Raw genomic sequence first — 22,741 nt, 5'->3', positions numbered from 1 at the left:
AACTCGTAGCAAGCAGACAGAGCAACATAGGACAAGTAACAAGTAGCAAGCAGATGGAGAAACATAGGACAAGTAACATGAAGCAAGCATATGACAAGAAACACATAGCAAGTAGACAAAGAAACATAGGACAAGCAACATATAGCAAGCAGGCAGAGCAACATAGGATAAGTAACACGTAGCAAGCAGACAGAGCAACATAGAACAAGCAACATGTAGCAAGCAGGCAGAGCAACATAGGATAAGTAACACGTAGCAAGCAGACAGAGCAACATAGGATAAGTAACACGTAGCAAGCAGGCAGAGAAACATAGGATAAGTAACACGTAGCAAGCAGGCAGAGAAACATAGGATAAGTAGCACGTAGCAAGCAGGCAGAGAAACATAGAACAAGTAACATATAGCAAGCAGACAGAGCAACATAGAACAAGTAACACGTAGCAAGCAGACAGGCAGACAAACAGAGCAGTAGCACAAAAAGCAACAAAACAAAATACATAAAAGCAACACAGTGTTTACACACCTCACCAGCTACAGACAACAGAAAACATGGAAAGTGGCAATACATAGCTAGGAATTATGTTCACACATCTGATTGTCCTTTAGCCATGTCTTTATGTTTTTTGTGAAGGTGCAATAGGTGGTGCAGTTATGTGTGTCTGACTGCAGTATGTTCCAGACATGGGAAGCTCTCAGAGAAAGCAGTTTGACTAAATGTGCTTTTCCTTAAAGGTAATGAACAGTCAAAATTATGTTTTTCATGAAATGGGGTGATATTTGAAGAAAACCAGATCAAAGTATGATGAGCAAAGTAAGAAAAAGGTCTGTTGCTTCTACATTGATAAAGTTTAGTAATAAAGTTACTGGTCCCCTCCCCCATATCAGACACTTTGATTAATTATTATTAAGAAGACAAGGTGACATCACCTTAACTTCCATTTCAATACACCAATGGTAACATGATATTCTCTTACCTAATTTAAATAAGAACCGCCTTGTAATCAAAATCAGAGAAGGCATTTTTGAGGAGCAGCATGGTTTATATAGTTAGATGGCTATTTTACTGGTGCAGCAAAAAAATTACCATCTCATAGAGAAAGCAGTTTGACTTAAGGTGCTTTTCCTTAAAGGTCATGAACAGTCAAAATCATGTTTTTCATGAAATGGGATGATATTTGAAGAAAACCAGATCAAAGTATGATGACCAAAGTATGAAAAGGTCTGTTGCTTCTACATTGATATAGTTAGATGGCTACTCTACTGGTGCAAAAAAAATTACTCTTGTGTGTCAGCAAATATAATTCAGAGTTTACCCTATTCATCTAAGGCAGTGGTTCCCAAACTTTTTATAGTCCCGTACCCCTTCAAACATTCAACCTCCAGCTGCGTACCCCCTCTAGCACCAGGGTCAGTGCACTCAAATATTGTTTTTTGCCATCATTGTAAGCCTGCCACACACACACTATACGATACATTTATTAAACATAAGAATGAGTGTGAGTTTTTGTCACAACCCAGCTCGTGGGAAGTGGCAAAGAGCTCTTATAGGATCAGGACACAAATAATAATATAATAATAATCAATAATCTTGCTCTTTATTTATTTATTTATTTATTTATTTATTCAACTATCGTACATATAAAACCTTATTTGTTTATCGAAAATTGTGAATAACTCACCACAGGTTAATGTGAAGGGTGTGCTTGAAAGGATGCACATAACTCTGCAATGTTGGGTTGTATTGGAGAGAGACTCAGTCTTAAATCATTTTCAACACACAGTCTATGCCACTCTCACACAGGTACGTGGTTGCAAAGGGCATCAGTGTCTTAACACCGCGATTTGCCAAGGCAGGATACTCTGAGCGCAGCCCAATCCAGAAATCTGGCAGTGGCTTCTGATTAAATTACATTTTCACAGAACCGCTTGTTGCAATTTCGATGAGGCTCTCTTGTTCAGATATCGGTAAGTGGACTGGAGGCAGGGCATGAAAGGGATAACAAATCCAGTTGTTTGTGTCATCCGTTTTGGGAAAGTACCTGCGTAATGTAATTGCGCACCCAACTCACTCACGTGCTTCGCTATATCACATTTGACATTGTCCGTAAGCTTGAGTTCATTTGCAGACAAAAAATCATACAATGATAGAAATACCTGTGTGTTGTCCTTGTTATTGCAGACAGAGAAGAGCTTCAACTTCTAAATCATAGCCTCAATTTTTCCCCAAACATTAAATATAGTTGCGGAGAGTCCCTGTAATCCTAGATTCAGATCATTCAGGCGAGAAAAAACATCACCCAGATAGGCCAGTCGTGTGAGAAACTCGTCATCATGCAAGTGGTCAGACAAGTGAAAATGATAGTCAGTAAAGAAAACTTTAAGCTCGTCTCTCAATTTTAAAAAAACGTGTCAATACTTTGCCCCTTGATAACCAGCGCACTTCTGTATGTTGTAAAAGCGTTACATGGTCACTGCCCATATCATTGCATACTGCAGAAAATACACGAGTGTTCAGGGGCCTTGCTTTAACAAAGTTAGCCATTTTCACTGTAGTGTCCAAAAACGTCTATCAAGCTGTCAGGCATTCCCTTGGCAGTAAGAGCCTCTCGGTGGATGCTGCAGTGTACCCAAGTGCTGTCGGGAGCAACTGCTTGCACACGAGTTACCACTCCACTATGTCTCCCTGTCATGGCTTTTGTGCCATCAGTACAGATACCAACATGAGCAGCAGCTACATTTGGCTACATACGAACCATTAGTGGAATTCCTGCGAGATAATAATGGTTAATATGATTGGATGCTAATTATTTGACTTGGCTACCTGTATTTGACATTCTGTTGTTATTTCGCTGAACACTACATGGTTTCATTTTATTTTGGCAATGAAACGAGGCTACTTAGGCGAGAGAAGAAAACTCACCCAAAAATATAGCCTCGTTGGAAAATATAAATGGACTGTTTGAAAATATGAAGAAACAAAAATGTTAAAATATGTATATTTTTAAATGTGAATCACATTGTTATTTGACGTACCCCCGACGGCATTGCGCGTACCCCAGTTTGGGAATACCTGATCTAGGGCAAAGATACTTATATGTGTCCTCTGTGTCTGGTGTTAGCTAGTTACTGGATAACTAGGTCTTCATCTGTGTCTGGTGTTAGCTAGTTCCTTGATAACTAGGTCTTCATCTGTGTCTGGTGTTAGCTAGTTACTGTCTAGCTAGGTCTTCATCTGTGTCTGGTGTTAGCTAGTTACTGGATAACTAGGTCTTCATCTGTGTCTGGTGTTAGCTAGTTCCTGGATAACTAGGTCTTCATCTGTGTCTGGTGTTAGCTAGTTACTGTCTAGCTAGGTCTTCATCTGTGTCTGGTGTTAGCTAGCTATTGGATAACTAGGTCTTCATCTGTGTCTGGTGTTAGCTAGTTACTGGATAACTAGGTCTTCATCTGTGTCTGGTGTTAGCTAGTTACTGGATAACTAGGTCTTCATCTGTGTCTGGTGTTAGCTAGTTCCTGGATAACTAGGTCTTCATCTGTGTCTGGTGTTAGCTAGTTCCTGGATAACTAGGTCCTCATCTGTGCCTGGTGTTAGCTAGTTCCTGGATAACTAGGTCTTCATCTGTGTCTGGTGTTAGCTAGTTCCTGGATAACTAGGTCTTCATCTGTGTCTGGCGTTAGCTAGTTACTGGATAACTAGGTCTTCATCTGTGTCTGGTGTTAGCTAGTTACTGGATAACTAGGTCTTCATCTGTGTCTGGTGTTAGCTAGTTACTGGCTAGCTAGGTCTTCATCTGTGTCTGGTGTTAGCTAGCTATTGGATAACTAGGTCTTCATCTGTGTCTGGTGTTAGCTAGTTACTGGATAACTAGGTCTTCAGCCAGCATGGAACAAAAGGGGGGGAAGGGTCACTCAACTTTCAGTCAACACATCCGTCAGTGCTGCTGTGAACCGCATCACAAGAGACATACCAAACAGTAGATGCATTTTTTTTTTCAATGTTGTTTGAGTTGCTTTATGTTTTGCTTGAGATGACTTTCCTCCAACACTGCTCACTGCATCCAAGTTGCTTGACATAGGTGTTTCAAACATCTGTCAGCCAAGGCGAGCTCATGAATATAAGCCTTCTGCCCACTCAGCCTGTCTTTTCAAACTTCCTGGTAGTTAGCCATGAGAGAAAAAGTACTTTTCAGAATGACTGTTCAGGACCTTTAAGGGAACTATACAGTCACATCTCATGGCAGACCTTGTGGATCTGCTGCCATGGGATTGGTTGGGCTAGAAGCAAGACATTTTCGCTGTAGTAATGGCACTATCGAATCTGTACTCTCTTTCTTCTGTAGGGCACTTGGAAACAATGGTACAGTGAAGCCTTATCATTACAATCATTACAACAATTATTATCTGGGAGATTTATTTCCTAATTGCACAGTGTTTCCAAAAAAAAACTCCTGGTCACACAGCAAAATATTTTGTTGCATATGCAACCTTTAGAGCCCTGGGAACATTCTAGAAATTAACCACCCATGGCTGTGCAATACATGCCTTGTAGGCCTATAGTTTTTACATCTGAAGAAAGAACACTTGCCTAAACCAATATACTTCATTTTCAAGACATCACATTCGAGGCAATTTAAACACACGCCGACTCTGCATGCCATAACTCTCTTATTCTATTCTCTCTCAAATTCTGTGATTGCAGTAACCCACTGTCGTCTAAATGAGACCAAGGCGCAGCGGAGGGTGTGTTCATCATGAAAGGATTTAATGATCGAATGAACACTATACAAAAGAAACCAAAAAAACGACTAGCAACAGTTCTGTCAGGAACACACTAAACAGAAAACATTCACCCACAAACCCCAAAGGAAAAACAGGCTGCCTATGTATGACTCTCAATCAGCAACAACGATCTACAGCTGTTCCTGATTGAGAGCCATACACGGCCGAAACAAATTAAACCACCAACATAGAAAATGAACATAGAACGCCCACCCATGTCACACCCTGGCCTAACCAAAAACAGAGGAAAAAACCCTCTCTATGGCCAGGGCGTTACACCCACAATGGATTTGATAAAGCTGCTGGAAGGCACTCTAGACGATCTGGACATTAAAGATCTGAAGAATTTTAAGTGGCACCTAAAAAATCTGACAGAGGCTGTGGATGGCTTTCCTAATATCTCAAACAACAAGTTGCCAGGGACCGCTGACAGTCAGGACACTGTGGATGTGATGGTCACAAGATATGAAAGCCCTGAAGAAGCCCGGAAGGTCGCAGTGATCGTTTTACGCAAAATGAATAATAACAATCTTGCCAAGAAGTTGGAGGATAGTGCACCGCAGTTCACTGGTGGTAATATAAAATGCTCTCATTACATAACCTATACTCTAGGAAATGTATAAAAATGTCCCATGGAAGTAATTGGCATTATAGAAAGTTCAGGAAATAATTATTCAGTTGTTGTTGAGAGGGAGGACAGTCACACACAAAATAAGCAATTAACCCTCTTGTAAGTAAATGCTAATGTGTCTAGTCATGAAACCAGCATTAAACATCTTACCAACTGGTGTAAAGGCTTAATGATCTACCTTGGGGTACTTCTCAAATTTGTATGCAGACTGACGGACATATTGATGGCATGCCATCTGATTATATGTGGCCCAATCTCCTACTGAAAATACTAGCCTCCGGGAGGACACTCATTCCCCTTCCCAAGAAGCAGCCCATACACACATCCAAAGGTGTACAGTGACACACTTCCAAAAACAACCTAAAACTGCAGGGATTATCCCACTGCTGCCACCAGTGTAGCTATCAAGAGGGAACAGCGTGGGCCTTGAACCAGTGACCTTGTAGTTATGAGATATGAGGCGCAATATCGTCTGTCCCTCCAGTAGGAAAGCTCACCTGCTAACTCATACGTCTGTTAAAGTGAGACTGGTTTTCTCTGTGTTTTTAAGCTGTTCCTGTCCAGGATCACCATGGCTCCATGTCAAGGCTGCCTCCCAAGAAGAAGACCCCTGCAGAGTTGGAAAAGGTAGGTACCACAAAGTTTGTCCCGACAGTATTTTCAGTCAGAGGACCAGGCCTCTGGAACAATAAATATTAGTATAAGACAGTGACATTTTTTCCGACATCAAACCCAGTAGTAAAAGTATAGTAGCTCTGGAATTAGAATGACATTGTGATACGGACTATATTAGCACTAAACCAGGCTATGGCAGTTTCTGGGTTTACGATAACAGGAAGCCCCATTCAAACCAAGGGATGGAAAACAACTGGAAGATTTGCTGTATAAATCAAATGTGTTGGTATAAGATAAAATAGGCTTTGTTAAAAAAAACACACGTGGTGTGACTAATAGCAGCCTTGAAGTGGTAGGGACCAAGACATAATGGTTACCATTTAATCATGCAGAACACGGTTTGAATGGAATTAGGTAATTGGACAATGAGCACACAATAAACCTTGGACATTTTTGGGTTAGACGTGTGATGTCAATGTGAAATGAGTTTGTGTGTAACTGACAACTTACTATACTTTTTGCAGGAGGGTTGTTATAGCATGGCCAGCGAGTCCAGAGGTGTCTGTGTGATCATCAACAATGTGGACTTTAGGAATGAAAAGGAAAAGAGAGAGGGACATTGATACTGGTAGATATTCTATTTGTCAGCATCTGAACATTCATTCAACTGAACATGTATTGCTCTTTTGCTGTTTCAGTAGTGTACTGTTTGATGAGATAGAATGAGGAAAAAGAGAAGTGAGGAGCAGCAGAAGGACGATATTTGAAGTGTCTGAATTTTCTTCTCCTACAGAGGCGCTAGCAGAAGTGTTCAGCCAGATGAAGTTCAGGGTGGTGATGTGCAAGGACAAGACTGCAGTGGAGATTCCCATTGTGCTGAAGGTCTTCTCTGAGCTGAAGCAGTTATCTGACCTGCAACCGTACGATGTGAAGGAGGGGGTCAGCGATCAGTTACTGATCTAAAGGATCTTCCTAAGCATGGCGATGGCTTCGTCTGCTGCATTCTGAGTCACGGAAAAAAGGAGGGCGTCTGTGCCACAGATGGAACAGTCGTCCCCACCATTGATATCCTCTCACCTTTCAACGGCGAGAAATGCACGATCCTCGTTGGAAAGCCCAAAGTATTCTTCATCCAGGCGTGTCGGGGTGGGGGGGGGGGGGGGGGGGGGTTCCAGGTTCCAGACAGAAGGGAGTGCCGGTGCCGAAGAGGAACCCTGTAGAGGACAAGGAACTGCGGGCAGACTATGACCAAGTCCAAAACTACACCCTTCCAATATGGTCTGATTTCCTGGTTGTCATGGCCAACGTAGAGCAGTATGTCTCCATCAGGAACAAAACCAAGGGGTCCTGGTTCATCCAGTCTCTATGTGGCCAACTGAAAGATGGCTGCCTCAGGTGATGCCTGATTAAATGTCCAACTGGGAAACTCACAAATGTACAACAATTTTCAGATTTAATCAGGAGTGTAATCACTGCTATTTGGAAATATTTGTTGATTTCCAGTTTCTGAAGGGTTTAGGGTTCAAATTGATATCACAACTCGAAACCAGTGTGTAAAATCTTGGTAGACACCTGCCATGTCTAACATCTAGTCAATGCCTATCCTATTTAACTTATGCTGTACACACCTTTTCTATCCATATCCTGTCCAGAATGTCTATACATCCCATCAAATACTGTACCTACAGTATACAGTGCATTCGGAAAGTATTTAGACCCCTTGACTTTTTCCAACTGTTGTTACGTTACAGCCATATTCTAAAATGGATGAAATAATTTTTTCCTCATCAATCTACACACAATATCCCATAAAGGTTTTTAAACATTTTTGCAAAAATATATATATAAAAAAACATACTTTTGTCATTATAGGGTATTTTATTTCTTCTTGAATGCACTGTATATTTATATTCTAGACTCTGACATTGTTCGTTCTAATATTTCTATATTTCTTAATTCCTTTCTTTTTAGGATTTGCGTGTATTGGTATTACTGCACCGTTGGAGCTAGGAACATAAGCATTTCGCTACACCCACAATAACATCTGCTAAATATGTGTACGCTACCAACAACATTTTATTGGATTTACAAAACTGACATTTTGGACTCAAGGATTCTAAAGCTAGTTTTTGTAAGTGTTAGACAAGGTGGCTGTGAACCTTCAGAAACCATTGACGACTTTAGAAGGAATTCTTTGACTATAGTCAAGATTCAACACACTCCATTTCAGACTGTTTGTATATTTATTGGGACCCAAACCCTTTTAATCAGGGCATAATAGTCCGCTCTGCCTAGTTTGCGATAATTAAAGATTAAAGAATGGCTGGAGAATATAAATGCTAACCAACCTCTGTTCAAATCAGCTTGAAATTCACAGTAGATCATGTTTATGTCCTCAGTTGATTTGTTGTGTTGACATCTTATTTTATGGTGTGTCTCCTGTTCTCTGCAGAGGGAAAGACATCCATGCGATCATCACCCTGGCAATGCTGAAGTGAGCAAGATGGACGGTGAACTTCCTGTTAAGGATAAACATGGTAATGTAATTTGCTATGAGAAGGTTAAGCAATCACCAGATTCCAGAAACACCCTGACGAAGACACTCATCTTTCCTGCACCCTGATGACCTCTTGATGTTACCATGAAAACCATCTGTCAACTGTTATTATGCTAATTTAATTTGAAATGAAAGTTTTGATTTAAAAAACAGCTCCATGCAGGCTGTGAATAGGCCTTAATCATATTCACTGCATTCCTGTAGCGGCATTGTCATTTTATCAGTTTTACATGACGGAACAGAGGTACCATTTTTTTTTTTGTATTTATATTGTTCTGGCTGCATCATGTTATAGATTTTTTTTAATCTGAAAACATGAACCAGCAGGGCCAAGTTTTTCAAAAGTTATCTGTATTTCGCCTATCGGATACGATTAAATGCATAGAATGAATAGAATGGACGAATCAGTATTGAATGGGGACTCAATTCTATTCCTAAGCATTTAATCCAATCCTATAGGCAAAATCCAGACAGAAAACTTTCTAAAAACCGAGCCCAGATATACCAAAAGTAATTTGTATCAAGTAACTAAGCTATATTGATTTCGTCACCAAACTAAGAATGTATTTGATTTTACATTTTATGTAATCAAGTGGAGTTTAGTAGCAAGAACAAAGTCATTAACAAAGTGTTTTTATCTCATGCTCCTCAGAATTAGTGACATTCTGTTGAAACATAGACACTCATCTCCAGAATCAGCGGTGGTACAGTAAACATTTAATAGAAAAACGTATTAATCACGAGCTTGAAACATCTTTCAGGAAAACAGACATGCCAACCCATGTTCATCACACTCCATAGAGAATTATAGAGACTGCTAGTGGCCAAAAGACAATTTTAGCATGGTCAATGCCATTGAGGGCTTCCACCATGCTTCCGGCATTTTAAAGTAGTCAACTAGGTGGGGATTCATATGGGTTGTAGCCTCAATGGCGCTGCCCATGCTGTCATAGACACTATGATGGCACAGATATAAAGATGAGTCTTCTTTCTATCTCTATGTCACACTCTGATGGGAGATGGGCAAAGGTACAGGAAGCTGTGGTAGGGTCCCTGAGACTGACAGCTTACTTAAAGGCCCAGTGCAGTCAAGAATTTGATTTTTTTTATATCATATTGTACAACAGCTGATGAATCTAACACTGTAAAAACATTTGATCAGTGTTATTTCCTGATAGTTACTGGTTGAAAATACAATAGACTTTCCAGATTTGAGGTATCCAGATCTTCATATTGTTATACCATCCTTCTCTCATCCCAGGATTTACGGTATTACCGGCATACCACACAAGGGGGCATCAAAAAAACACAAGAAAATAAATCCCATTGGGCCTCTATTACCAGAATGCTGAGCACAAATTAATAGCAATGTCACATAGACTGTTAGCTAAACGCTAACGAGCAAAAATGAACATAAACGAATTGCAAAGACAGACAAATCCATCTCATAAAGTCATAGAAGGATAGCTAGTAGCTACCGAATGTCATTTCCGGTGAGTGTGGACATTTACAAGAGAAAGTGAACAAGAGAAATTGTGCAAATGAACAAAGTTGTAATGCATGGTTTTCTGAAGGAAAAGCCGCATGTGTACATGAAGCAGAGTGGAGAAGAACGGAGCCGGGAAAAAATTCAAGTAGGAAACACAGGGAAAGAATGGCAGCTGTACAGACAAGTCATCCAAAGCACTTTTAATTTCTGTCAGAAAGCCATTATAAGATATCTGATGGCAAACATTTAGTAGTGAATTGCATACAAGTGTAACTTCATCACCTCATGTGCGCTACACAACAGAGACAGCCACGATAGATATAGAACGCTATGGACTCACCAGCTCCCGCCGTCTCCCATTGTGCTATTTACAAACAAACACGTGACTGTTCTGTTCTGGGGAAATACGGTAAGCTTGATCATGTAAAATAATGGTGAAATGAAGAACGCAATCTGCTTTATCTCCTAACGTAATGCACAAGTTGACTGTAGGTATTATCTTAAATAGCTACAAATATTCAAATTTATTGAAAAACTTCAAAAAAATGATTTTGACGGTATTGAAAAACCATACTGTAGCTTTTTCCAAATACCCCGGTATATGGTATACCGCCAAATACAATCTACACAGGACCTTCTAATCAGCAGGTTTGCATGGGTGGGAGTTTCGGCTTTCCATGGTTTTTCGGCTTTTCACAATGCAGTAAATTGGTTCATAGGTCAATAACAACAGGAGTTCCAAACCTCTCTGCCAATAACAACTGTGTATACTGAGTCAGGTTTGTAGGCCTCCTTGCTCGCACACGCTTTTTCAGTTCTGCCCACAAATTTTCTATAGGATTGAGGTCAGGGCTTTGTGATGGCCACTCCAATAGCTTGACTTTCTTGTCCTTAAGCCATTTTGCCACAACTTTAGAACTATGCTTGGGGTCAATGTCCATTTGGAAGACCCATTTGCGACCAAGCTTTAACTTCCTAACTGATGTCTTGAGATGTTGCTTCAATATATCCACATAATTTTTGTTCCTTATGATGCCATCTATTTTGTGAAGTGCACCAATCCCTCCTGCAGCAAAGCACCCCCACAACATGATGCTGCCATCCCCGTGCTTCACGGTTGGGATGGTGTTCTTCAGCTTGCAAGCATCCCCCTTTTTCCTCCAACCATAACGATGGTCATTATGGCCAAACAGTTAAATTTTTGTTTCATCAGACCAGAGGACATTTCTCCAAAAAGTATGATCTTTGACCCCATGTGCAGTTGCAAACCATAGACTGGCTATTTTATGGCAGTTTTGGAGCAGTGGCTTTTTCCTTGCTGAGCGGCCTTTCAGGTTATGTCAATATAGGACTCGTTTTACTGTGGATAGAGATACTTTTGTACCTGTTTCCTCCAGTATCCTCACAAGGTCCTTTGCTGTTGTTCTGGGATTGATTTGCACTTTTCGTACCAAAGTACATTCATCTCTAGGAGACAGAACGGGTCTCCTTCCTGAGCGGTATGACAGCTGTGTGGTCCCATGATGTTTACACTTGCGTACTATTGTTTGTACAGATGAACGTGGTACCTTCAGGCATTTGGAAATTGCTCCCAAGGATGAACCAGACTTATGGAGATCTACAATTTTCTTTCTGAGGTCTTGGCTGATTTCTTTTGATTTTCCCATGATGTCAAGCAAAGAGGCACTGAGTTTGAAGGTTGGCCTTGAAATACATCCACAGGGACACCTCCAATTGACTCAAATGATGTTAATTAGCCTTTCAGAAGCTTCTAAAGCCATGACATAATTTTCTGGAAATTTCCAAACTGTTTAAAGGCACAGTCAACTTAGTGTATGTAAACTTCTGACCCACTGGACTTGTGATACTGTGAATTATAAGTGAAATAATCTGTCTGTAATCAATTGTTGGAAAAATTACTTGTGTCATGCATAAAGTAGATGTCCTAACCGACTTGCCAAAACTATAGTTTGTTAACAAGAAATTTGTGGAGTGGTTGAAAAATGAGTTTTAATGACTCCAACCTAAGTGCATATAAACTTCCGACATCAACTGTACATTTATCAGGGGTGCTGCGGCACCTCCAGCACCCTTCCTGCGACTATGATTCTATAAGGAAACAAATGATGAAGTGCAACGCTGGATAGATGACAGCTGCAGGCTCATGTCTATCGGAGCAGAGAGAGGGAGCGAGATCATAGAAAGTGAATGTCATTCTAGTTCTGTGAGAGATACAGGCACGATTCTCTCTCTCACCACAGCAATGGCCATGCATTGGTCTATAGGCGCTACAATGTTGCGCAAACCATAAACCCAGGCCGGCCCAACTCTAATCAATTCTTAATGTAGAATATCAGGCACGTTTTCCCATTAACTTTTTAGGGGGCTGGAGAATTACAGAGGAGGCAACTTGAATTAACTCTGATTGCGTTTATTAGAATTCTTTACATTGCAAACTGTGAGAGAAAAAAGGTTATGCCAAGAAAGGTACCAGATCCTGGCAAATGGGTTCCGGAATGAAACAGTCCAAAACTGATAGGTGCCAAATCCTGTTCCAGCAGGGTCCGTGTCAAATTAAGCACTGGCTATAGGATTATGACAAGTAGGTACCCTCTGCTGCATGACAGGATGATAAACCTGCACAGTCCACAGATTTTATATTTTTTTACATTTTACTTTCTTTTAGATAGTAAAGGCAGATATATAGTTTAGCCTACTCAAACAGAGTGGGATGCTATGTTACCTTGCTAGCTATGGCTATCCAACACCAGAACTCTTCCAAGTCAAGGTAAGCTTTTGGTTGTATTAATTTATTGCCACCTGGGCCCGCCGGTGTGACTGCTAAACTTCTTACTAACTGTACACTGTACTGCATGATTGTAGCGGATTTACTAATGCGTTAGTTGTAGTAGCTATGTTGACTTGAAGTTAGCTAATATGGTGACAACAATGTAGGCTGTATGTAGCGGTTAGCGGTTATGATACGAAGGTTTGGGTTGGAAAGGTTTTTTCGTCTGGTCAGACAGCTGATGTGTTCTGCACTAAAGTCCACAATCGAAGGGAAAAGGGTAGAGGAGGAAAGCACGTAAATGCAAGAAGGAATTATTCAACAATCAAAGGGATCATGCTGTTTATATGTGGCTGCTATGAAAGTGAACTGTGTTTGTGTGTGATCAGGGGTGTATTCAGTCCACCGATTCTGTTGAAAAACCTTTCTTAAACGGAAGCAAACAGAACAAAATGGGGATAAACATACCTGAATTTGTCCAACAGAAACTTGTTTGCAACTGTTGGACTAATGATTACACCCTAGATCAGCTAGATGCAGGCAAGATTGTGCAAGGCGGTATTGAGTCTGTCACCTTGATTACCTCGACCTGTGCACCTAGGTTGTAAACTTTCATTCATGGTCTAGGTTATAGCAACTTCATGATGGGTATAGGGAACAATTATAGTATCATGTAGTAGCCCAAACCTATCCATGTTACATTGAGTTGGGTGAATGGAATATGAATGACTGTCATCCAATATGCTGTAATATAAATAAGGCCATGCTCGTTAAAAAAATTATCGTCCTCCCTCATCTTAAACCGCACCAACCGCCACTTTGTCAGAGAAACAAAGCAGCAACATTTCATGATGACATAAGCAACAAACACCGCACCGGGAAAGCACAGACTTGGAAAGTACTGTCTGTGAGATAAGTATATAATGACGATATGCTCGTCTCCGCACTAAAAATGTGAGTCGTTGTCCAAAGGCGGTAAGGCAGGCGGCAAATGTAGGTCCAAAATAAACCTCTAAAACGCATTGGTATTATTTTGGACATATCTTGTCGAGTGAAACCTCTCGCTTCGCCTCTTCCTTTGTCTGTACTTTTAGTGACAACATCGCAAAGAATGTTTACAGCATGTTTAATCAAATATACGTGTCATTCAACAGTAATACAGCCGTTGACTGTTGTCATGAGTTGTGACATAAAATAACATTTTAAAAGAGCGCACAAAACTCCCCTTGGGTCGATTTCTACTAATGTACAAACCACCACGTAGTCAGTAGATGAGACACTGACAGAACATACTTAATAAGAGAACCGCTGCGTCAATTCACACAACTGTCAAAAGAACTGTCGCAATATACTGTATGTAGGCAATTTATTTATTTTTTTAATTTGCGAAATATCGCTGCCACCGCACTCCTTGGACGGGCTGTTCTGTTTTCTTTCGGTTTGAAGATTGGAGTATCAGTATGGCGTTATAATGCGCGCTCATTAGTTCTACAGTAACATGACGCATTGAAAAAAAAATGTATTCTCAAATTGTCAAGTCATCTCTCTTCCGGGTACAGAGAATATATGTCCTTTTTTATATTAAGTTTAATTAACGCAACGCACATTTTGCTTAAATAAAACATTACGCTTTATTGAAATTTAAAATGACAACACACACACACACAGCTGAAAATGAGCTCCTAGAATTCCTTATCTATGTCCCAATAATCTACAAGGGCTCCCTTTCCTTATCTTATTTCCTTCATAACCACTGCTCTGCCTTAATGAAAAAAACACAAATAAATAGTTCAGTTGTTCCTCAAGAGATGAAAGACGGAGGGCCTCCCAGCGGTCTAAGGCTTTGCATTGCAGTGCTAGCTGTGTCATTACAGATCCTGGTTCGATTCCTGGCTGCGACCGAGAGACCCGTGAAGCTGTGCACAATTGGCCCAGCGTTGTCTGGGTTAGTGGAGGGTTTGGCTGGCTGCCCATCACGCTTTAGTTACTCCTATGGCGGGTCGGGCACATGTACGTTGACACGGTCGCCAGGTGTACGTGGTTTCCTCCAACACATTAGTGCAGCTGGCTTCCAGGTTAAGCGGGCATTGTGTCAAGAAGCAGTACAGCTTTGCGGGGTTGTGTTTCGGAGGACACATGGCTCTCGACCTTTGTCTGTACAGGAGGTGCAGTGATGGGACAAGACTGTAACTACCAATTGGGGAGAAAAAGGGGTAAAAAAAAGTAAAAAAGATGAAAGACAGAACCTATTAAAGAGAACTGGGCTGAATCTCAAAAGAGGCTTCTTCTCTTCATTCCCTTTCCTCCATCTGAACTGACATAAATAATTGGACAACTGAATTCAAATCTCTAGTAGGCACTGCAAGCCTACGTCACAGTGCTTTCAACTATCCCATACGTGTCTCAGATCAGTGGAGAGGAAGCTATTTTATACTATTGAGACGCAGCCCAAGTGTGCATCCTCAGGGTGAGGAGGTGTTGAAGGTGCTCCCTGGGGGTTGGAGGGAGGCGAATGGGGAGAAGAACTCGCGGGCAAACACAAATACGTCACTTGGTTTCCGTAGTAACAAAAACTGCAGGAAGTCGGCCATCATAGTGCGGAGCTCCGGGTGCTGCCGCAGGTACGAGGCATGCTCCGCCTTCAACTCCTCCTGTAACACACACGTCAGGTAATGTTGGAAACGTAGGGGTCAGTGGTTTAAGAGTAAGGGGCTTGCGCAGTGTTTCCCTAGCTCCGTCCTGGGGACCCCAAGTGGTGCATATTTTGGTTTTTGCCCTAGCACTACACAGCTGATTCAAATAATCAAAGCCTGATGCTGAGTTCATTATTTGAATCAGCTGTGTAGTGTTATGGGAAAAAAACTAAATGTGCACCCCTTGGGGTCCCCAGGACCGAGTTTGGGAAACGCTGGGTTAGGGTGAGAGTAGGGGTGAGGGATAAGGGGTAGGAAAATACTAATATGTCACCTTTCTGTCCAGGAACATGGAGTACATCTGCATGTCCTCCTCCCAGACCAGAGGCCTCTTCTCAAACACAGGCTTATCATCCCTCACCTCTGAGACACAACACAGATACACAAACACATGTAAATAGGGGAACAATGATTTCTTGCACAAAAGATTTCATTTTGACAAAATGCAATTATTAGAAGTCATGTCTCTGAATGTCTGTTAATGTCTCATTGCCTTGTCACATATAAATGATGTCCTGAATTATTCTTTTTTTTTTTTTTTTTGACTGGTGTTCTATTATTTAATTTTTTCATTGTATTCACAGGAATGTCCCTGTATTGATGTGTACTGTTGTTATTATTGTTGCAATAAAAATAATGAAATGTTGCAATTTAAATATAAAAATAATTATATTTAAATAGGGGAACACTCCTAATACTGTGTTTGTATGTGTGCATATGTGTGTTTTGGTGTTTATGTACCTGTGTGTGTTTGGAGCGGGAGTAGCAAGAGCCTCATGGTCACAGGAGAGCCCACCTGCACTCGGCTAGCCAGATGCCTAAACAGGTGCAGGATATGACATCACACAGATAGAAAGTGATGAGAGTGGCGGTCAGAGACGGAAGAGGAAGCGACACAACCCACTCCCTCTTTTTTTGTGTTTCAATGGAAGTCAATGAACTAAGTAGACCAGACCCAGCTGCTATCACATTGGAGTCTATGGGAGAGCCACTCCCCTAAGTAGACAGGAACTGACAATTTCTTTCAATAGTAAATGGCCTGAGTGAACTATTTTAATTTATCCACCATCTTTGGGGTGGTGCCCTGTATGTCCTGTGTCTCTTTTGTCTGGTGGAAGTGATGTCATCTTACCCTTCAGGCAGGAAGTAGCAGTGCCACATGGCTGGGATGTCCTCCACCGAGACGACCGTCCTCTCCACCCCAAACACCTCCACCACCTCCTCTCCCACCGTCTGCTGCCTGCACCCCAGCTCCCTCTGACCACAAATAGTCCACTCATTAACCAAACACTGTGGTCAAACGGTCAAACAAACTATGAGAACACAAATAAAAAGTTATAGTACTGTAAACAAACTCATGCACACTTTTCACAAAGAAGACACTCATTTCTACTGTATAAGTAGGCTCACACACACACACTGACACACTCACGTATGTGGAGGTGGATATGTGTGTGTCCTGGTCGAAGGAGAGGAAGGTCATGTTTTCCGGGACGTTCTTCCTCAGAGCGAATATCCTCTGCAGCAGCAGGTTAGAGCCCTCGGACACTAACCCCTTCACAGAGGACAGAGGGTACGACAAGGTCTGCCTCCTTATCTCCTACACACACACACACACACACACACACACACAACAGGTTAGAAATCTCAGATACAAATCCTTCTCAAAGAGCACAATGGAAAACACACACTCTGCCCTCCTACCTCACACATACATACACCTCCTCCCCCTTTTCTCTCTCACCTCTCCCACAGTGGTGATTTTGTTCACCACCAGCTGTCCATCATGCTGGACCATGTGACACCTCCTGTCCAATCGGTGGTCCTGAAGCTGAGAGCAGAGAATTAGCCTATGTGGAGTCGCCAGAAAACGCTAACGTCTGGTTTTCAGGGATACTGTATTTTCAACCTGACTTCTGTTTTCCATGAAAAACTGAAGTGTGAACTCTGCTCAGGCGTATTCCTACGCCTGCCACGTTAGGTTAGCAGAGAATTGGTGGGAATGTTATATTGCAGAGTTTTATGTTTTAGTCTTATAAGGTTTTGTAAAATGGTCTAGATGGGTCTAGCCTGTGTAGACCGGTTTCAGGGAGTTTTACCTTGACGTACTCGTGGTGGTTTTGCTCCAGGGTCTCCAGGTTCAAAGAAAGGTAGGCTGATTGAAAAGAGATACAGAGATAGTAATCGCAGACTGAGAAAGACCAACACTCACATTCTCCCCCACCTCACGCTTTCTCCTCCCCCTCTGTGTCCTGCCTCCCTTTCCCTATCTCCTCCTTCCTCTCTTTCTCCCCCCGTCTTACCAGTGATGGCTGTACCACAGGGAGTGTTGTCAATAGCTCCATGGCTGTGTGCGTGCAGCAGTAGGCAAGGCTGCTCCCTGCAACTGGTCCTCTCCACAGTCACCTTAAACTCTCCCAGCTCTCTGCCCCCCTCGGACACTGTCACCAGAGAGTCTTCAAACAGACACCGCTGCATCTCCGCAGCCCCTACACACACACACACACACACACACACACACACACACACACACACACACAATGAAAACTAGCTACAGCTATAGCAGGGCTACGATGAAAGAGGAACATGAGAGTGCAGGTGCCAACACTCAGCTAGCTCTACTTAACTCACCTATGCTGGACAGAAAGGCGATGGCCTCGCTAGAGGCTTTTAACTCCTCGGCTTTCTCCGTTGTAGCAGTCTCCTCCATATCAGACTTTCAGTTTGGAGCTTCAGATACACTAAAAAAGGAATATGGGCAGTCTGCCAAAGCAGCTTACTACAACATCAACCAACAACAACAACAACAACACCACAGACTAGAGTTGGCAAACTAATGCTGAGCTTGCTGGCTGAAGTTCATTTGATTGCAAATCATTCTATAAAGAAAATGTTGATAGAATCATTCAGTGAGCTCGCATGTTGTTACCTTATTTAGCTAGAAGTCTGGCAGAAGGTTAGAGCGATCTTTTTTTCGCTGTAGCTGTCTGTCTGTCTCAAGAGCATAAAAAACCCTCACAATATGGGTTGTCATGGCAACAACACCTGACAGTCGAAGAACCATAAAGATCTTGCAAACGCGCAGATAATATGTGGTGGTTCTTGCGTAGGGATGACCAGGGATTTTCTCTTGACAAGTGCGTGAATTGGAAAATGTTCCTGTCCTGTTAAGCATTCAACATGTTAATAGTACTTTTTGGTTTCAGGGAAAATGTATGGAGTAAAAAGTTCATTATTTTCTTTAGGAATGTAGTGGAGTAAAATTTGTAAAACATATGAATATTAAAGTTAAGTACAGATACCCCAGAAAACTACTTAAATAGGACTTTAAAGTATTTTTTTATCACTTCACAATACTGGTTTTGATGAATAAACAAGTTGTGGGTGTGTCGAACGTGCTACATTGCTAAATATGTGGTTGCTTCAAGTTGTGTATTTACGGTATTTTATGTATTGCCTTGGAATCAACTATTAGTCCGTTATAGTTTACAGAAACAAAATAACAAAATGTAGACCTATCCCATCTTTGTTAAATATGTTAACTTGAACCTGTTTGCAGTCCACATTGTTCTAAGTAATTGCATGGCTTCAATGTGGAAATGTTGAAGTTAACTGGCTTGCCTAGTTAAATAAAGGTTAAATAAAATAAAAAATATATACATAGCGTTCGCACTGATATAACGTTAGTGGCTAGGCCTACTGTAAATTGCATTATGGCTGATCATGGACATGCCAAATGTTGTCAATAAGCAATATTAAATTCATTATTGATAAAGCCTAAAAAAAGAGAGAATAATTCTAATCAAATTCTAAACAAAACGTGCCACGGACGTTCTCACCATAAAACCAGGACAATTAATCATTTTAATAAGTTCGGTTTTTTAGAAATTATACGAAAAACAAGCAATCTGTTCGTTTTTTTCAACAACAGTAAATACATATAAAATGTAATGATATCATAAAATCGCCAGCAAAAAAAGACTACGCATTACTGTTGAACCAGCCTTCGTTATAGTAGACCTAAGGTCAGGGTAGCCTACGGAGTTAGGCGACACGCTTAAAAAAACAAGTCTTCACTCCCAGAGGACCTGGGGCCCTGGTCTGAGGCCCTGGTCGTGTCGTCGTTCCGACTGCAGCTGCAGCTGGCGTTCTACCTTGTCCCTGAACCCTACTGGTCAAGTTCACCCAGGTAGTCACTGTGCTAGCAATCTGTAAGGCACTCACTGTTGATCAGGGCTGTGCTGATTCATGTGAAACAATAGTCATGCATTTGTAACAAGAATAGTGAGTGTTGTGTTGGGGCTGAATATCCTTATTTTGCAAATGTGAACGTTTAGCTAATCTGGAGTGGACTACATTTGTATTCGCTAGGATGACTAAGATCCATCATTATCAATGACTACCACCTAATGACTACCACCCACACCAAATCTACCACCACTTTTCTAATCAACATTCCTCCTCAATCTATTGTACATGGAACAACAACGTGTTCTATGTATTTTGATTAATATTACATTTTGTCAATGACAGCTTCTACACATAATGGCAACACGCTTGACTGAAAAAATATTTAAACATTTCTTCAGACTTAATGGAGGTTACAGGGGTGATGCTGTTGCCCATCAGATTTCATGATATACATATATGTCAAAGTTATCAATTAGGAAGATGGTGCTGTTCAGAATGACAAGTTTATGACTGTTGAGGTCACAGGATGTTGGTGGTACCTTCATTTGGCAGGACAGGCTCATGGTAACGGCTAGAGCGGTATAGTTGGAATGCTATCAAATACATCAAAAACGTGGTTTCCTTGTGTTTGATACCATTCCATTCGCTACGTTCCAGCCATTCTTATGAGCCGTCCTCCCCTCAGCAGCCTTCACTGGTTGATGTTCACAGGACTCTACTAATGCTATATTGATCGAGCACCATGGATGAAGAGAGGAAAACAGACAGCATCTCTTTACCACACCTTCACCAAGTCATCCAATGTTTGCTTCATGAATAATTGTTGCATCTTCTAAAATAAATATAGAAACATTCTGAGACATATTTAACACAGATTCAACCACAAAGACCAGGGAGGTTTTCCAATGCCTCGCAAAGAAGGGCACCTATTGGTAGATGATTAAAAATAAAAATAGCAGACACTGAATATCCCTTTGATTATGGTGGAGTTATTCATTACACTTTGGATGGTGTATCATTACACCCAGTCACTACAAAGATACAGGCGTGCTTCCTAACTCAGTTGCCGGAGAGGAAGGAAACCGCTCATGGATTTCGCCATGGGGCCAATGGTGACTTTAAAACAGTTACAGAGTTTAATGGCTGTGATAGGAGAAAACTGAGGATGGATCAACAACATTGAAGTTACTCCACAATACTAACTTAAATGACAGAGTGAAAAGAAGGAAGCCTATATAGAAGTAAAACTATTCCAAAACATGCATCCTGTTTGCAATAAGGCACTGAAGTAAAACTGAATGTCCTGAATACAAAGTGTAATGTATCTAACAATTATTATTTAAACATTTTGTCATTTAGAAGACAGTCTTATCCAGAGGGACTTACAGGAGCAATTAGGGTTCAGTGTCTTGCTCAAGGGCACATCGACAGATTTTTCACCTAGTCGGCTCAAGGATTTGAACCAACAACCTTTCAGGTTACTGGCACAACGCTCTTAACCACTAGGCTACCTGAGTACCACACTTTATATTTTCAAGCATGGTCATGTTATGGTTATGCTTGGCATCGGCAAGGACTAGGGAGTTTTCTTTTTCTAAAATGTTTCACAAATGTTAGAATTTTTCTTCCACTTTGACGGTACATAGTATTTTGTGTAGATCATTGACAACAAATGACAATGAAATCCATTTTAATCTAATTTTGAAACACAACAAAATTCTGAAAAAGTAATGGGGTGTGAATACTTTCGGAAGGCACTGTAAGGGAATTGAAGTGGTAAACACAATGGTATAAAAAGGCAAAAAGCATTAAAGAGGAGAAAATACCCAGAGTACCCCTAAAGTACCCCCTCACGTGCATTTTACCAGTAGGCCTATAGTGTCATGAGTCTTCTCAAGTACCCCCTGTGGATAGGGGGGTCCTAGTACCAGTGGTTGAGAACCACTGTCTTACAGCATGTGACTTTGCAACACGCAGGTGTTTCATCTCCACTCGGGGATGATTTTAATAGTTTGACACCACACAGGCATAGCCACTGGAAGTACAAAAAAATAAGAAATATTTGTAAAAAGTACTACACTAGGCCTTTAATAGTCCTGTATTATATGAGCACCATAATCATGGTGAAGTAGAGGATGGTAGTGGCTTGTGATCTACAGCTTAGAGAAGATTGCTTGGATCAATGAGCATCATTTAGAATGTTTTCATAATACAAAAATAGATTTACTGTAGACACAAAGACTTCACACTTGGTAGTTAAACCACAGACAATCTGGCAAACTGGAAATGTTGAAAATCAGTTTTTACAAATATTACATGATGTTTTTACATACAAAGATAGAGAGAGCACAGTATGCCATTATTGTGATAACCATATCCATGTACAGTGCATTCGGAAAGTATTCAGACCCCTTCACTTTTTCCACGTTTTTATATACGTTACAGCCTTATTAAAAAATGTAGTAAATAGTTTTCCCCCCCTCATCAATCTACACACAATACCCCATAATGACAAAGTAAAAACATATTTTTTTGGGCTGACATTTTAAAAAATGTATTTCAAATTAAAAACTTGAAAATCACATTTACAAAAGTATTCAGACCCTTCACTCAGTACTTTGTTGAAGCACCTTTGGCAGCGATTACAGCCTTGAGTCTTCTTGACACACCTGTATTTGGGGAGTTTCTCCCATTCTTCTCTGCAGATCCTCTCAAGCTCTGTCAGGTTGGATGGGGAGCATTGCTGCACAGCTATTTCCAGAGTTGTTCAATTGGGTTCAAGTCCGGGCTCTGGCTCAGCCACTCAAGGGACATTCAGAGACTTGTCCCGAACCCACTCCTGTGTTGTCTTGGCTATGTGCTTAGGGTCATTGTCCTGTTGGAAGGTGAACCTTCACCCCAGTCTGAGGTCCTGAGCAGGTTTTTTATCAAGGATCTCGCTGTACTTTGCTCTGTTCATCTTTCCCTCAATCCTGACTAGCCTCCCAGTCCCTACTGC

At 41.2% G+C, this 22,741-nt stretch overlaps 2 protein-coding genes across 5 annotated transcripts; one reads left to right on the top strand and one right to left on the bottom strand.

Annotated features, from left to right (window-relative positions):
• The first annotated feature begins 5,063 nt into the window (after positions 1-5,063).
• On the top strand, positions 5,064-8,648 carry LOC106569483 (caspase-8). Its single transcript, XM_082961392.1, is given in 7 exon segments — positions 5,064-5,352; positions 5,975-6,037; positions 6,819-6,974; positions 6,977-7,165; positions 7,201-7,420; positions 8,478-8,503; positions 8,506-8,648. Coding segments are annotated over 7 exon segments (1,086 nt in total).
• A 5,823-nt stretch (positions 8,649-14,471) lies between these two features.
• On the bottom strand, positions 14,472-18,584 carry catip (ciliogenesis associated TTC17 interacting protein). Of its 4 annotated transcripts, none has more exons than XM_082960951.1 (11): positions 18,482-18,584; positions 18,184-18,315; positions 17,856-18,041; positions 17,652-17,707; positions 17,297-17,383; positions 16,985-17,152; positions 16,685-16,809; positions 16,294-16,370; positions 15,827-15,915; positions 15,411-15,510; positions 14,472-15,049 (listed from the first exon to the last, which is right to left on the bottom strand). In XM_082960951.1, the coding sequence occupies exons 2-11, from the start codon at positions 18,260-18,262 to the stop codon at positions 14,952-14,954; spliced, it is 1,065 nt and encodes a 354-aa protein (XP_082817077.1). In that variant the 5' UTR covers positions 18,263-18,315; positions 18,482-18,584; the 3' UTR covers positions 14,472-14,951. The 4 variants fall into 4 exon arrangements, with proteins under 4 accessions (XP_082817077.1, XP_082817079.1, XP_082817080.1 ...); XM_082960953.1 differs by having other exon boundaries at positions 18,184-18,293; positions 18,482-18,569; XM_082960954.1 differs by having other exon boundaries at positions 14,472-15,510.
• Positions 18,585-22,741: the final 4,157 nt, after the last annotated feature.

This window comes from Salmo salar, chromosome 14, assembly GCF_965601325.2.
Source record: "Salmo salar chromosome 14, fSalSal1, whole genome shotgun sequence".
Lineage (NCBI taxonomy): Eukaryota > Metazoa > Chordata > Actinopteri > Salmoniformes > Salmonidae > Salmo > Salmo salar.
The sequence above is the reverse complement of the archived record's forward strand: the minus strand, read 5'-3'. Positions and strand labels throughout refer to the sequence as shown.